The 19,211-nt window shown below is 38.5% G+C and overlaps 1 protein-coding gene across 1 annotated transcript; it reads right to left on the minus strand.

Annotated features, from left to right (window-relative positions):
* Positions 1 to 6,032: 6,032 nt before the first annotated feature.
* Positions 6,033 to 9,800, minus strand: LOC149842095 (uncharacterized). Its single transcript, XM_090001280.1, has 5 exons — positions 9,771 to 9,800; positions 8,620 to 8,695; positions 7,841 to 8,473; positions 6,862 to 7,248; positions 6,033 to 6,624 (listed from the first exon to the last, which is right to left on the minus strand). Exons 2-5 carry the CDS (start codon positions 8,653 to 8,655, stop codon positions 6,550 to 6,552), a joined length of 1,131 nt encoding a protein of 376 aa, XP_089857406.1. The 5' UTR covers positions 8,656 to 8,695; positions 9,771 to 9,800; the 3' UTR covers positions 6,033 to 6,549.
* Positions 9,801 to 19,211: the final 9,411 nt, after the last annotated feature.

Genomic DNA, 19,211 nt, shown 5'->3' on the forward strand with positions numbered 1-19,211 from the left:
AATACTTCAAATGTTGTGAAGTTTGGTGGCAGTTGAGTCAAAGTCCACGGTCAATTCCTTTGATTGGCAGCAGTCCCTAAACCTACAGTTGTAACCAAGAAAGGGGGTCAGTCTACAACTCAGTAAGTTTTCATTTACAAATTCGACATGACCGTTACAACTATAGTGAGCGCTAAGCTCCTAGTCTTAGTTTAGTTTGCTAACTAAACACATATTTTTTTATAGATTTTACTTCATTTACTATTCTATATCATCATTCTCCGAGTAGATATTCGCATTCTACTCCAATCGGCTATTCTAGAAATAACATCTTTGGGTGTAGCAACCTATGTAGACAACTCAGAGTATACGGTGTTGGCCAGACATATGAACCACTCACAACAAGACAGTCCAAATTGGTCCAAACTATGGCCTCACAAGTGTTGTAGTTGCTCGTCGGTTGTAAGCCGGGAGCCACAAAGTGCTCATCGATAGCTAACCAAAGAGCTCGAGAGGTTATACCTGCCCTCAAGGTACTCAAGGAGCTATACCTGCCCCCAAGGTATCGGGGAGTTATACTTGTCCCTATGGTTTTATGGTTCATGGTACATCCTACATGTGTCTAATGAGTAATGTTTTTAAACCCTAAGGGTCACCTAAATTTTTTTTAGCAAATCCTGAGGTACATACCCCAAACAATGTTATAGACCATGTCTCACCTAGTAGAGTTTCTTGTCATGCTTTGTATTGTTATCCTATGCACATTATTCTTTCGACTTTCATTTCTTGACGTTATTGTCTTATATAATCATCAATGTATGTCCACTAACTGCTTCTAACATGTAGATATATGTCTTGTATCTAAAGATAGCATCCCACCACAGAGTCAACTTATTAAGTTATGACATTTACAATGCTCCTCCCAAGGCATAGGCTTGGCATTCTCAGGACAGATCTTATCTTGAAACTCTAGAACCCTACACTCATTTTTCAAAGTCATATATCAACCTTTAACAATATTTTACATGCAGTAATGTCATGATTATCTCCACACACGATATATTTATAATTTAAATCATGTCATAAATTAAGAAATATGTAATATGTATCATCATATTTAAGTATCATACTAAACATCAAAGTTATGGATTTCTAAGCATGCTAAACAATTTTTCTATTAAAAATAAGATAAAACTAGCATACTTATAACACATGGAATCACATTGCAGGATGCCTAAACTAACCAGTACGTATTTTATTTAATTAAGAAGGAATTTACAAATGTCCACTTACCTGAAATGCTTAAATTCTAAATCTAAGGAATAACCTTAGTCTTCTCAGAAGTTTTGATCTAAAATGGATAAAAATTGTGTATCATCATTTAAAGTCTCGTCTTCATAAAAAATATGAAAATACCCCTAAGATTTAATGCCAAACTCTAACTATGTTTTTCTTAGAGTTTGTCATCATATCCCCTGCTAATGGATCCTACTCAAAGAGAAGAATCCAAGGATTGAAAAATCACTTGAATCTGATATCCGGGTGAAAAGTTAAGCCTCACTTACTAATCAGGCATATCAAAGGTAAAATGGTCTTTTTACTCTTCAACCATTCTTGAGTTCATGTAATTTTTCTCTGATTCATTTTGTCCTTACACCATACCTAATTCACATTCACTATTGTTTAGATTTAGTTTAACTGAATATTTCAGATCCAAATTCTCTTTTATACTAATGCGGATCATTCAAGTTTTTCAACTATAAACCTAACTGGATCCTGAATTTGGTATAACTGATCCAAATATTTTTATAATAAGTTTGGTATAAGTGTGGCATCAATGATGGAAAGGACTTGGGTTTGAACTAACCCAGCTAAATCCAATTTATTTTGGATTCATTTTATGTACAAGAGATCTAATCTGAGTTTGAATATAATTCGGATCCAAACCCAGATCTGACTCATATTGAAAAAAACAAAGTCTTCACCGTCTCGATTCCCACCCCGCTCTATATACATGTTTATATATATATATATATATATATATATATATATATATATATATATATATATATATATATATATATATATATATATATATTCTAACACATGGTTGACCCGTCTAGACCGAGTCGGTCTATCCAAAAAGCTAGCCCGACTCGGTCTGTCAACAAGAGACCCAACTCGGTATGAACTAAGTTGATTCGTCAAAAAGAAACTCGAGTCGGTCTGCCAAAATACAACTCAGTCTGTCCTGAATCGGTTTGTCTTTTTTCTTTTTTTTTTAATAGAGGAGTCAACATTTCTCTCTCTCTCTCTCTCTCTCTCTCTCTCTCTCTCTCTCTCTCTCTATATATATATATATATATATATATATATATATATATATATCCATGTTTCTTCTCTCTTCCCCTCTTTGCCAAAATAGACAAAGAGAGAAAGGTGAGAGCTTTTTATAGCTATAGGTGAGGAGCATTACTCCTCCTCTTTCAGATGTGTTCCCCCTCTCTCTCTCCCCACTTTCCATACTTGGGAGAAAAAAGAGAGGTAGCGCATCTCATTATAACCGACCTAGGTGGGGTTAAGCCGAGCCTTACAATGATGATGATAAAATGGTATACACATTATGTGGGTCACTATTGCTTGCATAATCAATGGTGACCATGAAATCGATGGACGGTGACAACGCTTATTGATGAGTGGTGATTTATCAGATCACACCGGATCTGTTCTCTACGTAAGCATCTTTTGTATTTACCTGTAAGCTATATCTGAGAGCTGGTAGCTGGGATGTAACTTGAGAATTTAGGTTTAAATTTGGTCAAACTAGCATAGTGGTAGTGGTCGGAAAAAATGACTGAGAAAGTAGTTTATGGATCTCGCCGGGTGTCTGGGTCCTTTTAATTGGTGGGCTCCGTAAGGGCTTGGGTGTCGGTGACTCTACTTGGGTTACCTCGCACGGGACCGGGCCCATTAAGTGTCCCGGTTTTCTACGAGGATTCCTCATCATTAAAAAAAAAAAAAGTAGTTTACCAAAATGAGAAAAAAGTTGAGATGGTTTGAGTTGGATCCAGGGATCGGATAAGTGTCGACTTATGTGAACAACCCAATCACATGAGTGGCACATTGTGTTCTTGGGCCCATAGGTTTGGGCTGTGCCTGTGCCAATCTTGTGTCCTTAAACCAGAATTGGTAACTACCACCTCTTAAAGGTTCTAGCTGTCAAAATTAAAAAATTGATGGTTGCCACCTCTGTGACAAATATCGTTAGATTTATAAAAATCTCGTGATAATATTACTAGAAATTGCTGAAAAGTTTAAAACGGCAACTTCTCGTGAGATTTTCAAAGCATGACAAATATCGTGACATTTACATTTTTAACAGATATGTATTGTGAAAACCCTCAAGTTTTTTATTTTTTAAATGTATTTTATTTATATTTTTTTATGAAAATATTTTTTTATTGTCAAGATTTTACCAAAAAATGCAAGATTTATGAAAACTTTAAAAATCTCTAGAGTTTTTGACAGAAGATATTTTGTCATTATGGCTGCCACCTTTTCTAATGCATAAACTCTTTTTCCACTCCCAGCTCCCAAACAGAAATTTAAGGGAAACCCCTTGCCAATTAAGTTGAGGACGTCACTTGCCTGATAATATTTATCGCCACAATCATCACCTCAGTGGCAGCCCAGCTATGCTATACAAGTGCATGCCCTACTTTAAACCTCTCACTTTACCTGTTGTTTATAGGTGCATGACCTGCTTGAACCTCTCACTTTACCTGTTGTTTATAGGTGCTTTGAATTTTGGATTCGTTTCTATCCAAAAATATTTTGTTGACAGTACAACTAGAATTTTCAACGAAGTTTGTGGTGGTGAAAAGGGCTAAGGTTTCATGCCTTCGTCACATATATAATGGCCTTTCTCTTTTTTCAAAGTTGGGGTGTAAGAATTTGGAGAGGATTAGGGTTTTGTGAGCTCTTTATCTGTCTTTACATTTTCTAGACATAGGCCTCAGTGCCTAACCATGTAAATCTTGTGTCTTCTTTATTATTATTTTTCTCTCAAATTCATTTGAATTGTGGTTATGCATAAACATTACCCATTTAATTTGGTGCCCTCCAAAAGTCTTCTTTTGTATTGTTTGTTGCAAGGCCAAAGCCAACACGAAACTATCTCTGATGGACAAAGAGGGCTGTAGAGTTTTTGCACTGTGGACATTATTTGTAGGAGCAGCTAGTACACGTTACCTTTTGTTGGGACGTTGTAGGCTCAAAACCTAACAGTGTAGTTGTATAAGTGGTAGGGGTCTGTCTAACCTCAGCTTGCCTTTCAAAAAAAAAAAAAGTAAGGGACATTGAGCCCAAATCAGGTCATATTGTATATAACTGATCAACAATTATATTCAATCTCTACAAGGCATTTCTCTCGTCAACTGTGAGAATGAGGCCCACACAGATAAAGTGAGATCGGAGATGCATAGTGGGCACTGGGCACTACTATGGTTGCAAACAGATCTGATATAGCCAGATATCAGATCTGAGTCTAACATGTTATTTTCGGATTTAGAGCTTTTAAGTAAAATCTGAATGCACATGAGGATCGGATTCATATCTGTTCAATCCGATTACTTTCAGATTTGGATCAGTATTTTAAGTCAGATCTAAAATTGATCCAAATCAAACTTCGATCCAATTGTTTTTTTTTTTGGCATATAAATAGCTTATTTTTGTTTTATTTTCAGATCCAATATTACCACATATGTGGATTCAAATTCAATCTGATCTCATCATATTTGATTCAGATCGGGACCTGAATTCAGATCTACTATTTGCATTTTAGATTTGGATTGGAATGTTATAAGATCTGACCCAAATGTCTATGCACAGTTGGGATCATACGGTTGTTCACCATCCTGCCCACATTTGCCAAATTCTAAAGATGGTACACACATTCAGGTCCCACAAGAAAGTTTGCTTACTGACTTGCACTCTCAGCACCCTTTTGGGGTGTTTGACTGTGGGAACAAAGTTATCACTGGAAATTGCTTTATCTGGAGGAACCCAAAGGCTTTTTCTCCTGAAAAATGGGGAAAAAAAAATCACCGGCCAACCGAAGAGTGAAAAGGTTCCCCACAAAAAAAACTTGACAGAAACTTTTGGCTCCATTAAACACCCTCTTTAGCTGGGGTTAGGCAGACCCCCCTATTGGGATTCAAACTTGCAAAATAGGATTCAAACTTGCAACATTCCAACACAAGGTGACGTGCACTAACTGCTCATGCAGGACAAAACGCCCTCTTTTAGTTCAAGGGAATAAGTTGGGCAAAGGGGTTTAGCATAAGCCACTAGGCCAGTGGTCAAGGTTAAAATCCCATGAGCATCACCAAACCGAAGTGGGGTCACTCCCTTGGTGCAAGGGGGGTAAGTCCACGGAGTTTCACAGAATTTTACACTGCCAGGACAGTGACTGTATGTACGGCAGGCAAAGCCAATATGGCTAGGTCTCTGATCCTGAAGGTGGTTTCTTCATGTAAATATCGAAAAAAGTTAGGCAAAAACATTTTTAGAAGACCCTTTTCCTGGTTCCCTGGTGGTAATCAACGAAAAATATCACCAACTTTTTGCATTTCCGTCTCTTAATTAAACAAAAATATTAGTCACAAAACAAGGAAGCTATACTTTGTTGAAGAAACAAATTTATCAACCACTGAAGCACATGCGTACACATGATTCACTGTAGTTGCATAATTATAGTCTGAAGATCTTGGAACCAAGTGGTACTATTTGTTATAGTCTAAGACCATTGGTAATTTAGTATAAGATGCAACAACTTGGTTATGCGCGCACATCGTTTTAGTCGCAAGATGTTGGGACCTAGTGGCTGCCACATGAACAATTTGTCCAGTATAAGACCCATGGCCATTTTTGTATAGGATGCAATAACTTCGTTATGCTGACAGCACTAAAAAACAAGCCTCTCTCTCTCTCTCTCTCTGGGCACATTCAAGTTGAAGGCCACTTTATTCAAACCACACGAACACCAAAGAATAACTTACGGTGAGAAAGTCTCTTCTTGATGTAGTCTTATTTTCATTTTACAGAAGCAAAAGCTACAACTGATACAGAAGCCCATGAACTTCAGATGCTCACAAGACCAAAAAGGATGAAAAAGAACAACAAAGAAACCAACCTCCAGACACAGAAGCCTGACTGTCAAAACCGTATCAAACCACCAACCATTTCAGAAAGCGCAGGGTTGGTCGATGCCAAGGGTTTCTGAAAATACTCGATCCCAAAAAATCCAGGAAAAAAGCCACAAGAATTTTCCAATATCAAACAGTCGGGAAAACATGGCCACTACCATAGGTAGAGCCATGCAAAAAATAGCGTGGAGGAAAAACTCTTGTGAAAAAAGGAACAAAATGGCAGCCAAAGGAACAATGATGATGATGGCAAACAGACTCAGACGTGCAGGCTTCCTCCTAGAGTGGTTGTCAAAGAAAGAAAAACAGCAAGTTGAAAGTTGAAAAGGCTAAACCATTTGCTTCTCTTAACACTATTTCTTGCTTAAGCGGATTTCATCAAAGCTGTGCGCAATGCTTTCACCAGATCCTTCACCGACATGCGGAACTCTTCTTCCATCTGAAAATTCAAATCCAATTTTCGCGTTAGCAGCCATTTCAATTCACTACCACTTTGAGGGAGGGAGTTTTGGATGCAACCGCTTATTGAAAAAGCAGGATAATTTGGGATTTTAAACTATTCCCCTAGTTGCAAAATTCCCAGTTTATCCCACTTTTCCTGCAGAAGCACATGACATGAATGTATTTAGAGCTCCCCATCTTTTTTATCTCAAGAAACAAAGACAAATGTGCTCACCTGTGCAACAATGGTGAGATCGACGGCGGTATGGGCGAAGGAGACTAGGTTCGAGCTGAGGACCGTCAGATGGAGATTCTCAATCTCAGCGAGCGCCTTCACCAGCACACCCTTCTTCTTCTCGCAATGGATGCGGATAAGGACGTTCCTGTCCGTAGCCCTGGCTTCGATCTCCGGCAGCGCCACGCCCGCGTCTCCCCTGTTAGCAGCACCGTCGGAGTTCTCGTCGGAGGAGGAGGCATCGTCGTCGGAGCAGAGGAGGGACCTCTTCACCAGCACCACCGACTCCACCATCTTCTTCCGCGACTTGTCCTCGAGGGACTTCACCTGCTCCTGCAGCTGCTTTACGTAATTTATGGCGTCCGCCAGAACCGAAGCCTTGTCCATCTTCAGGATTATATGCATGACCATCCATCAATAATCACCGGATTGAAGAGAAAAAAGAAGAAACAAAACAATGGGAGTCAAAGGCAAGGCATATTCCATTGTATGTAACAGATGGAAAACAGGGGAATCACGTAGTTAACTTGTCGATGTAATAAACACTCTATTGGACTCACTACAGACAGTGTGAACAAAGATTTTCATGGATTTTTTGTTTTTTTTTCTCTTAAATCTAGCGGTAAAGATGTGATCTACATGCTTGGTTTTATAAAATCAGCTCTTAAATCAGACTTTAAAATCAGCGGCTCATTATCTTCATAAAGATTCAAGCATCTAAAAATCTTATTTTTTCATCGAAAATACACTATGCAACGGTCGATTCCTAGCAAATTCACCGTGCCGAACACATCTACATAAAAAATGGAAATGCCAGGTTCAAGGGTTTCTCGTGTTCTAGTGACTCCTCTTAATTGAATAGCTGAACTGAAAGCTCAAACATTTCAGGACTCGGCGTCGTGAATTATGACATACAACTTCACCTTAGCGAAAAGACCAATCACAAAAGAATCAGGAAGCAGATGCTAGAGGATCTCACCTTTTTTAGCCCGGGGACAACGGCGGAGAGTGCGATGAACCGCTGGCTGAGCTTCTCCCTCCGTTTCCTCTCCGCGAGGATGTGGTCTTGCATATGAGCCGGCGGCTTCCCGCCACCGGAGCGGCCGCCATTCGATCCATCACCACCAACAACAACAACAGCAGCAGCGTAGTCCCTCTTGGTGCCATGGCTTCCCGAAGAGGAGGAGCGGCAGGTCAGATGCTGGCTGGTCGAGAACGAACCCTGAGAGGTCAACACCTCCGAGTTCATCGACAACGCCTCCTGCACCTCCGCTTTACCCCTTACACCACCACCACCGGCGAAAACGTTGTTCTCCTGACAAGGATTGGGCTTGCCGCAGAAAGACAGCATCTGGGTGGGAGAGGAGTACCCCTGTGGCGACGAGTCTAGGTAAGAGTAATCCCATCCGTGACTGGTTTTGGCCATCTTGGTGGCCCTAGAAGCCTCCTCCACGCACCCGAACGCGTCGGTGGCGATGGTCGGCGGCGTGGTGGCGGAGAAAGTGGTGGTCGGCGGTGGGTAGGAGGAGGAGTAGCTCTGCCCCTTGTGGAAATCGTCCGTCGCCGCCGCCATAAACTCGTCCAGATGAAAGGTCGGTACCACCTCCATTGCCTGGTCAACGCAAAAGAAAACGGGATTTAAAATTATGGGGAATGGAAAAGATCGTGATTTTTGAAGTTTGGCGTTTGGGAAACGAGATAAAAACCCGTTCTCAATCGGAAAGATGGGGATTGATAGTTTGTATTATTATCGTATACCATCTCGGAGAGCCATCGGATGGAGGAGACGTCCATCTCTCTTAGTGGGACCCGCACCTTTGCCTTGACTGCCTTCCTGGAAGCAATCACCGATTTCACAAAACTCAATAACCTTTGACGAACCTAAAGGGTACATAAAAAAGACATATTTCTTTTTGGTGATGGAGTAAAAAAACAAAATATGATTGTTTAAAAAAAAAAGGATGACGCTAACCCCTATGGAAATACAAAAAAATTATAAATGTATATAGATCACTAACAATAAATAAAATAATGAATGAGGACGAGTAAGTTGGATATTCTCGATATAGATGTTTTTGGTAATTCAGAAAAGGAAAAAAGAAAGAATTTTCATTTCAAGCACCAATCATCAACCAAAGATTCGGCAGATTTCAGGACTCGTGGAGTCAGCGCGGAAATCGAAGGGCCTTCGCCCATCATAAACAACAATCTGATAAGGCTGTGTTTTGGATTCAGAGAATTCAAATTCCACCAAGGAGGGTGTTTGGATGCATCCATTTTATGCAAAAACGATGGTAAGTTTGAAAATGTCGTGCTTAAACAATACAATTTACCAACTGCCATCGACGTTATTATCCCTTGAAGTTGGGTGTACTTCCGGCAGAACCTCGAGGGTTTTACTTACCAATCAGAGGCCGGTCAAAATGTACAGTCAATGATAGAGGGTGGCCCCAGAACAGGGAAAAACAATGCAATTTCTCAAGTTTCCCCATAAGTAGTTCAACCAAACACTACAGTAACTGGAAAAAATTTCCAAAAGGACTTAGTGAAATCGGTTTTCAATTCCACTCAATCTCTGAACTTGATCAGATGTGTCTTGAGAACAAGCAAGCCCCAAGGGTTTGATTGAAAGCCAAAAAAAAATCAAAATGACAACCGAATTAGAAACACCGTTGATTAGTGAATCCGAGAAGAAAAGAAAAACCAATCTTGAATATCACCGGCTTAAAAGCCATCCGACATCGCAGAAGAAGATGAGAAAAGCAGAGAAGAAATTTTCCCATTTCTTGGAAAACACAACGCCCCCAAGAAATCACGACACCAACTCATTTACCATTCTTTTCTAAAACATTACAAACCCACCAATAATAAGTCTATTCACAATCTTGAGAAGAGAGAGTTAGTCTAACCTTTCGAAGCTAAGCAGAATGAAGCAGAGGATCCCCAAAGCTATTGAAGAAGAAAAAATATCTGAGAGAGAGTGACTCTTAACAAACCCTCTTCTCAAAAGTTTGAGAAAAACGACACAATGAAACCTTTTTCAACTCTCTTTAGTCGTTCCCCCTCCCCCCCCCCCCCATCCCTCTTTATATTTTTGGTCACGTGTGAAAGGCTCCCTTTCTGCAACCTGTTCCTGTGGTGGCAGAAGCACCCACGTCTCCCTTTCTCTCTCTCTCTCATTATTACTTTTTTCCATCAAAAAGAGTTGACGTCAGAGGGCCCATTTGAAATTATTGGGGTGTATTTTAAACAATTGATGAATGAGAAAAAAAATGCAATCATTAAACCGTTCCATGGCCCACTCACAGCATACAGCTACACAGCCCAATCAAAACTTTCCCTTAGTTTTCAAAACCCATTACTGTATGTTTATATATAAATGTCGATGAGGAAAACAGTATCATACATTCGTAAGTCATAACCACGTTGCTCTTCTGGGCTCCAGCAGCTGCTGGGTTCATCTACTAGCCCTAGCACCAGCAGTCGAACTCAATATGACATCACTTGTTTTATTACATTAAGACAACAACATAATGATCTATAATTAGGGGTGGGTAACGGGTGGATCTGGCCCCCATATGGACCGTGTTCACTATGCCAACCCGGTGAAAGCCCTATTAGCATAACTGGTACCGATATGCATAATAAACATATCGATGATCTTCATGTTGGTTGTGATCCAGATTACGTTAAAGATCCACATGTTCACATTTGCCATCAACAAGATATTGACCATCTTCATGTTAGCTGTGATCGAGATCACGTTAAAGATCCACTTGTCCATATTTGCCATCAACAAGATATCGATAACCTTATCTCAAGAGATTATTCAGGGAAATATTTTTCTGATAATGTAGAGAAAGTTGGACAAACAGCAAGTTGATCAATGTATAAAAAAATGTGTAAAACACGTTGAAACTCTTTAAGGAAGAACGTTTTACAGTAGACGTAGTATATTGTGTATCTCTCTCGATTATTCGTTGGTCTTCATATTCGTTTATGGTATCAGAGTCAAAACCTTGAACTTATACAATTTGATCATGACAACATCTTTTTCCTCAACCAAGCTCTCATATCCCGCAACCTTGAATGTTGCTAATTTAGTGTCATTAAAATTGACACACAAATTATTTACTCTAAAAAATACAACTATTAGGGTTGATAGAAAGTCAAGACCTCAAAGGATTCACTGGCTATGAATCCCACGCTCCAGAGCAATTTTTAGTTGATGACGGTGATGTTTATATAAAAAATTTGGATTTTGTCGCAAGGAGGAAATCGGATCGGCTTTTGCAAGGGTGGATAATCGGTACTTTATTCGAGGATGTTCTTGGATTCATTGTTGGGCTCGATACGATCGCACGAGTTTGGTCCACCCTTGAAGAAACCTTTGCTCTTGACTCTCAAGTGCGTGAATGTTATTTACTTCAAAAACTTCAGACAATTCGAAAAGGTAACCTTTCTTTATCAGAGTACATTGTCTCTTTTAAAAATACTTGTGATGAGCTTGCCACCATCGTCAAACCTGTCGATGACAGAAACAAAGTTTTCTCTCTATTGAACGGTCTTAGACATGAGTACGAGGCATTTGTCATATCCATGATGAAGTCGTTGGTTCCTATATACAAGAAGTTAATTTCTTTACTTCAGTCTCATGAGACTTTTAAGACTCTCTAAACATTGGATCAGGATTTTCGTCCTAATCAAAATATGGCTTTTGTAAGCCAACGACAAGATAAAAATCAAAATAATAAGATATGAGGTTTTCAAAACTATTTTTTATCTCGTGATTGTGGTTTTTCTCAAATGAAAAATCAATCTTCGCACCAAATGAATCAATAATTTCAGAACAATCAAAACTGCCAAAACAAGCAAGGAAATCGAAAGATAAGCATATAATCTATCAGATTTGTTCAAAACCGAATCAAACTGTGTTGAAGTGTTATCACAGGTTTAATCAAATGTACCAAGTCAGAGATATTCCCCAAGCTTTGGCGGTCATGACAGTTTCAGACAATCAAGATCATGCTTGGTTCCCCGACACGGGTGCAAGTTCTCATGTTACCACCGATCCAAGTATGCTTCATAAGTTCAATCCTTACTTTGGTCGTGAGAAAATTATAGTGGAAAATGGAGAAAAACTCCTGATTACCCATGTCAATTCAGTTGATCTTAAGTTTGGTCAGGAAAAACTTAGACTCGATAATGTTCTAGTTGTTCTTGACAAGAAGAAAAATCTAATTTTTGTTAGTCAATGAACACATGATTAGTCTTTGTTTTTTTAATTCTATAATGATTGGTTTCTTATAAAGGACAAGGTGACCAAGAGACAGATACTTTCGGGACTTAGAAGTGGCGACCTATACATCCTAGAACTAAGCATCAAAGAGGCATTTTTCTTGAATAGGCAGCGCAACGTGAGCAAAGACGAATGGCATCGTTGGTTGGGACACCCAAGTATGGAGATAGTTGATTTTTTTGCAAAATAAAAAGTTGATTTCTTTTCATGCACATAAAAAAAAAGCAATTTATGAGAGTTGCATCATGGCAAAGTCCAGTCGACTTCCGTTTACTAAATCGATGACTTCTCTAAATATGTTTGGTTATACCCGTTGAAATTAAAATTTGATTTTATTCATAGATTCTATGAGTTTCATAAATTGGTTTCGAACATATTTGATGCAATAGTTAAATTTTTTCAATCTGATCATGGAGGCGAATTCATGGAACGCAAATTTCAACAATACTTAAGAGAAAATGGAATCCACTATAATATTTTTTGTCCTCACACGCCTGAGCAAAATGGACGAGTGGAAAGGAAACATCATAGTATTGTTGAATTAAGTCTTGACATGATGTTTCATGCTTCCTTGCTTATAAAGTTTTGCTTTGTATTAAAAATGGTGTCCTCATATGAGAGGTTATTTCACAAATAGCCTGAGTATGGATATCTTCGTGTTTTTGGTACTTGTTGTTTTCCACATTTGCGTGATTATACAAAAAAAAATATGTGGTCTCTACCATGTGTATTTTTGCTCTATAGCGATAACTATAAAGGATATTGATGCCTCCATACTGATATTGGTGGAATTTATATCAGTCAACACATCTTTTTTTATGAAGGTTGTTTCCCTTTACAAGGCACCTCATCCCATGATATTTCTCTCTGCAAGCAAGTCAACCAATGCACAACCATTCCTATGCACAATCGAAACTGAAGCACTATCCTTGATTATCCGGAGAACACTGCCCCACAACCGCTGCCCATCATGTCTTCAAACCCCATTCCCATGGGCACCTCGATCCCCATGACCTCTCCTCTCCCCACCTCTTCTCCTATTTCCTCTTCTTCTACTGCCCCCCTCTTAATGCCCATTCTATGCTGACTCGCCCCAAAGCTGGTATTATCAAGCCCAATCCCAAATACTTTTTAGCCACTCTTGACATTTCTCTTGAACCCAAAGCAGTCAAAGCAGCCCTCTCTCACCCTAGTTGAAAACTAACAAGACCATGCTGAAAATTGGTTTTATTGTGAGGACTTGTCTTTGAAAAGTCACAACATGTTTCATTTGATAGTGAATTAAAACTATGAGTTGTCACTGGAATCTGCAGCTCATCATCTGAGATTTCTCCTTCTTCAAGCTCTATCATTTGTACAAAAATAGTAGAATCATTTAGTGGCTTGATGGTAATCAGTCTATCCACCTCCTCTGTGCTAGAAAAAAATGGGTTTGCATTAGAAGAAACAAGTTTATTATATTTGTGATCTTCGTGTTCCCTTTCAGTGCCATCATATAAAGAGACATCTGGAAAACCTAAATATTTATCACCATTCCTATCAACATCTTCAAACCCTTCAGCAGGTGCTAACTGATTCCTATTTGCATCTCCAGTACGAGAGTTCTCTATTTCTGTAACAGAGCATTCCTTCAAAGACACCGCTTTGGATTTCAATAACCTTCCCTCAGATTTTAAGCATTATTGAAAATCCTTCATATCTATAGAACCTGCAAGAACACCTAAAGTTTTTATAGATCCACCCTGCACTCTATGCTCTAGTGAAGAAGGTAGAAAGCTATCATCTTCGCAACAAGGGATCCTATAAATCCAAGAAAAATCTGAATAGATTAAAAGAAAAGAAGAGAGTGAATTACCATCTTGCGAATTTGAAAAGTCTAAGAAAAGAAAAGGGAGAGAATCAGTAATATGCAGCTAACAATGCTTGTCAGCCTTCTTCTAAGAGGATAATGATCATGATCACAAAGTCTAACTAAAGAATCATTTTCTAAAGCCAATGAAAGCACTAGCAGCTTCATCGAAGACAAAATCACAAGCACAAACCCATTCATGGTTCTTCTTTCTCATAGAACAAAAACATTGTCAGAAGACTCATAACTCATCAAGCCCAAGCCAAAAGAATTCATCTATAGCAAACACCAAAAAACAACAACAAATGATGATTTTGTACCATGATCTTCATTGCATGGACTCTCATATGTGTCCAAAGAAGCAGGACCCTTTCTGCAAATGCATCGAGGAGTCTTGGGAGGGCAAGGATGATGATCCAGAGGCAAGTTGCTCGAAGTAGAGAACAATCGGCCAGAGAGGAGATTCAAGGCTCTTGGGCATTTTATGGAAGACGTCTCAAAATCGATCGGAGCCCATTTCCAATTAAATCCATAGGTTGGAGAATTTTCGGAGTGAAGACCACCATCATTACCAAGAGAAAGAAGGTTGGTGACAGAATCAAGAAAGGGGCTTCTTAGACGAACTCCGATTGTTGGCATTGGCTTCCCGATGCCTATGGTGGTCGACATTCTCGTTGTTAGTTTCTCACCAAAACCCACCGTAAAATCAACAGAATATGTTCAACAGAAATAAAATTTGAAGTTTGATTTGAAACACCTTTACAACAGAAATAAAATTTCGCGCTCATTTTTTATTGAAAAGTAGCGACGGATTCGCGATGGAAAAATTATGTCGCTAATTCCACAGCTAATTTCAATTTTAGGGACGGATAGTTTTCTCTAGCTAATCCGTCGCAAATTTGTGACAAAAATAATTCATTACAAATTTTCGTTGCTAATTAACATTTTCCTTGTAGTGGAAGTCGTGGTTGCTTACTACTTGGTGGTTTGTTTGGATGGCACGCAATGATGCTACTTTCCGCCAAATTTTAGTCGTCCTTAATAATCTTGTCCATAAAATCTTGGTTGATGTATATGCGATTCTAAGTATGCATCTTAGAGACCTCGGTGGTTTCTTCTAATCCAATGGATCCTGGTTGAGATTGGCTTTGTTGTTTGGTATTAGTTTTTTTTTCTTTAGCTTTTTATTTTTCTATGTTTTTGTTTTGTTTTCTATATTGTTCGGTTCATGGGTTCAACATTTTGTTGATCTTCATGAGTGGTAATGTTGATCCTCTCTCTCTCTCTCTCTCTCTCTCTCTCTCTCTTTGTGTGTGTGTTGTGTTATCAAGGGATAAAAAGCTTAATAATGACACGCCACCTCTCTCTCTCTACTTGTTATCTAAGGGCTACAATGCTTACTGACACGACACCTCTCTCTCTCTCATTTAAGGGGTAGAAAGCTTTATGACACGACACTTCTCTCTCTCGCTCTCTCTCTCTCATGTGACCGATAAGGCACATTGCTGATTTGAATTTTGGTTGGTAATACCGAGTGATGCGGCAAGATTTGTCCAATCTGTGAAGGATAGCTCTGCACGTAGCCACTTGCTAGTTAATGACATTTTATCTAATGTTTTTTATTCAAAACAATTTTCTAATTAACAACTATAATGAGACACCAATTAATTACAATCCCATGACCACCCACAGAAACCTGAAAATTGGACCTCCAAACTTCTGGTATAGCCATGAATACCGCTCCCTCCAAATGGACAGTCACTTCACAAATAAGTTGATAGCTATCATTGGAATGACCAATACTAATTAACTTGCACTAAATTCAGAGACACACACAATGAATGCAGTGCTGTCAACAGGTTGGATATCTGACCCATTAGGGTGCACCCAAACAACAAGCAGTTGGGTTTGGGTTTGGGTTTGGGTTTGGTCAAGAAAATGAGAGCCCGCACCCAGCAGTTTAACTTAAGATTGTGCAAAATATATACTTTCTACTTAAACTTCCAAAACACCATAATCAGCCGAATCGAATCAAATGTCCTGTAAAAGTCATATATCCAACCTGACCCACATGTTAATCGGTTCTGGTTCAGGTCGATCTGAATAATGTTCTTATAGAATTTTTGTGCCTATACTGGATACGGATGGGATATACAACACAAACCCGACCCATTTATGACTCCACAAGAATGCGTAGAGAGTGGCCTATCATTAAGAACACACATATGGGTCATTGGCCAACCAAGCAAATCCACACCAGATTAATAAAACCCGACGATCTTCCACGATCTTATGAATCCAATTTCCAGGCTGCTCAAATAGGCTTCAGATTTAGTAGAAGATCACGGTCTGGGTCAAATATGCCCTGAAGGCCGAAGATTTCTTGGGTATTGAGAGGCTATAAGACAATGGGCCCAGTACCATACTGGATCATAGCAAGTTGCATAAGGCTCTTTTGTGTTGGAGGAAATTGCAAAAAGTACTACTAAATTTCAAGGGGAAATGAATTTGGGAAGAGTTGTGGATTCTCTCTTTTGTTTGAAAGCGGATTCAAGCTTTCAACAACTCCTGATTCCTCACCGTGTTTGGGGACATACCGGAATCCTTTTGAAACTAGTAAATGCATTGAATCTGATTTTTAGGGGACTCACCGGAATCTTTGTGAATCCAGTAATCGCAAATACCTCCTCTTTCTATGGACAGTTCAAAGTATATTTTAGAAGACTTGGAGTCGGCTGATTCCCAACCAAAAATATTGCCAGACTCCAAGTACCCTCCTTCATGGTGACAAAAGTTTAAAACGCTAAGATTTTTTCTCGTAAGATTTTGAAAAATTATGTTTATCTAGATTTTTTTTGGAAAATTATCGGCTAAAAATAAATTAATTAATAAAATATGTGGCAAAATAAAAAAATTTAGAAAATGATATGGGTTTTATAAGGTCTTGTCCAAAATTGAAACTTGAAAATAAAATCATTTAAAACTTCAAGATACGGGTTTAATTTACACGTTGGACTCTAGGAGACCTTTTTTATTCTCAACCCATTTAAAGCTTTTAATTTCCAAGATAGATTTAAGGAACCGTTTTGTATTATCAACAAATTTCAAAGCTGCCTTGATGAGAAACTCATTTTATGTTTAGTGGATGAGCGGAGGTTTTATTACTATTAAATGAGAGAGAGAGAGAGAGCCGAATCAAAGATATCATGAGAGAGAGAGAGAAATGAATTAAAAGATAGTTTAATGAAAAAAATTCACTTGAAAATAATGATGTTCAATGCATTTTAAATGAATTTAAAGCAAGGGTCGCTTTTTTATTTTAAATCTTGCAATGAAAACGTAAATGTCGGTATAAAACACGATAGTTAGGTTTTGTTGAAAATATTCAGATATTTTAAAAATATCATGAGATTTTAAAGTTTAAAACGGTAAGATAATATAGCATGTTTTTTCACAATATTTTCAAAATATCACTGATATTTATCACTATGCCCTCTTCTAAATAGGGCTGGGACACGAGATGAACTGCTCATGTTCGTCTCGTAAATAACTTCATGAAATAGGCTTGGGAATCTGAATGCGAACTCTGTGAGTTTTAGGCTTGGATTGGCTTGTTAGCTACTAATAATTATATTTTACAAATATTTTATATCATAGACTGTAGGTTGAAGTGTTTGGCTTGCAAGCAATAAGTTTAGACTTCAAATCCTACTGGTGACAGCTTTGAAATAATGAACCAGCTTGAGCTTGGCTCGATAGGTTTAATTTCCAATTTTTATATATTTTAATTTTAAATATATGTTCTTTTTTCTGGTAATCCAGTCTGAACTTGGCTCACCATGAACTTGAGTTCGACTTGGCTCACCACAAGAATGAGCCAAGCTTGAATGCCATCTATTCTGTTTGTTCAGCTCATTTACCAACCCAAGTTTTAAACCCCCCTAGTATAAACCTTTTTTTTTTTTTTACTTTTCTTATTTGCACACCTAACCTTCTGGATGTGATCTATAATGTTTGGTTTAAAAGAAACTGGCATTTGGATCATGTTTTCCCAATATATATAATATATATTGAATTTGCTAGGGATTAAAAAATCAATGGACTACAATGAACTAAATTTTTAACCATAAAAAAAAAATCATATTTTTACATTAAAAAAAATACAACTGAAAGGCCGAATTCCTATCATTTTGACCATGATGAACTCATCAGCGAGGTTAGATTTGGTCAAAACCACCTCCCATATAAGTTTCAAACGGCGCCGGGTAGACAATGTCAGGAGTACTGCAAGCAGAGCCAGCACAGCTAGGTATATGATTGTGGGGGCGGTTTCATGAACAAAGAACAGTGAACCTGAAAAAGAGTCCTGATCCATATAACGAAGTATGACATCACGTTGCTGTTGATAGTCACATTATCATTTATGATAAACCCTTGTCTTATGATCCATAAATCTAAACTGTGCTCCTCCTCTTTCCTTACACCATGAAACCAACAGGCAGATAGTCAGGCACCAATTTCAGAATTCTAGAAGAAACAACTACCTTGTGGTTCTTGAGTTAAACACAACCACAAACAGAGTGAATGCATCAACTTTAGTACGAACTACAAAAGACCAAGCTGCAATTAAAAAAAAATTAAAGCAATCTTAAGAAGTAAAATGCACTTTTCAAACCATCGAGGAGGTGGTATCCCATGTGGTAAGCGAGGTTCTGTGTCAAGCTAAAGTCCCAGGATCGAATCCCTCTGCCACATGGGGCGGCTGATCTTCTGGTAGGGGTCCGCCTAACCTCAGCTTACCTTTCAAAAAAAAAAAAAATGCACGTTTCAAAGATACGATTTTGTCCCATTTCTGGATTAAAGAAAATTAACTTCCTCCCACATAATTGGGCTACCTTCGACCATGTTTCATTTGAATAATTCCTCAAAGAAAATAAAAAAAATAGACACTTGGGGGAGGTGCTCCTGCACACACCCCCACATCACAACTAAGGTACGGACCAACCCTGATTAATGGGATGCATCAAAATCCCTTCATTCTAGAGATGAGATATGGAGCTCACATGTCATGGTGGGACCCGCAAATCAGTGGCGTGTCTTCTAAATAAGATGCTGCACTAATCTTATCTTAATCGTGCTTTTGACCTTAATCGCCAAAATTAAGAAGAAACAATTTCTTTTTTTTTTCTGTTATAGGACAAA

The sequence above is a fragment of the Nuphar pumila genome, chromosome 3, assembly GCF_984573655.1.
Source record: "Nuphar pumila chromosome 3, dmNupPumi1.hap1.1, whole genome shotgun sequence".
NCBI classification, from domain to species: Eukaryota; Viridiplantae; Streptophyta; class Magnoliopsida; order Nymphaeales; family Nymphaeaceae; genus Nuphar; species Nuphar pumila.

Excerpts from the sequence above, each read along its gene's own strand:
- LOC149842095 (XM_090001280.1), bottom strand. The coding sequence starts at position 8,655 with ATGGACGTCTCCTCCATCCGATGGCTCTCCGAGATG. Across the intron at positions 7,249-7,840 it reads TTGTCCCCGGGCTAAAAAAG|ATGGACAAGGCTTCGGTTCT; the intron begins GTGAGATCCTCT and ends ATAATCCTGAAG. Across the intron at positions 6,625-6,861 it reads ATCTCACCATTGTTGCACAG|ATGGAAGAAGAGTTCCGCAT; the intron begins GTGAGCACATTT and ends TTGAATTTTCAG.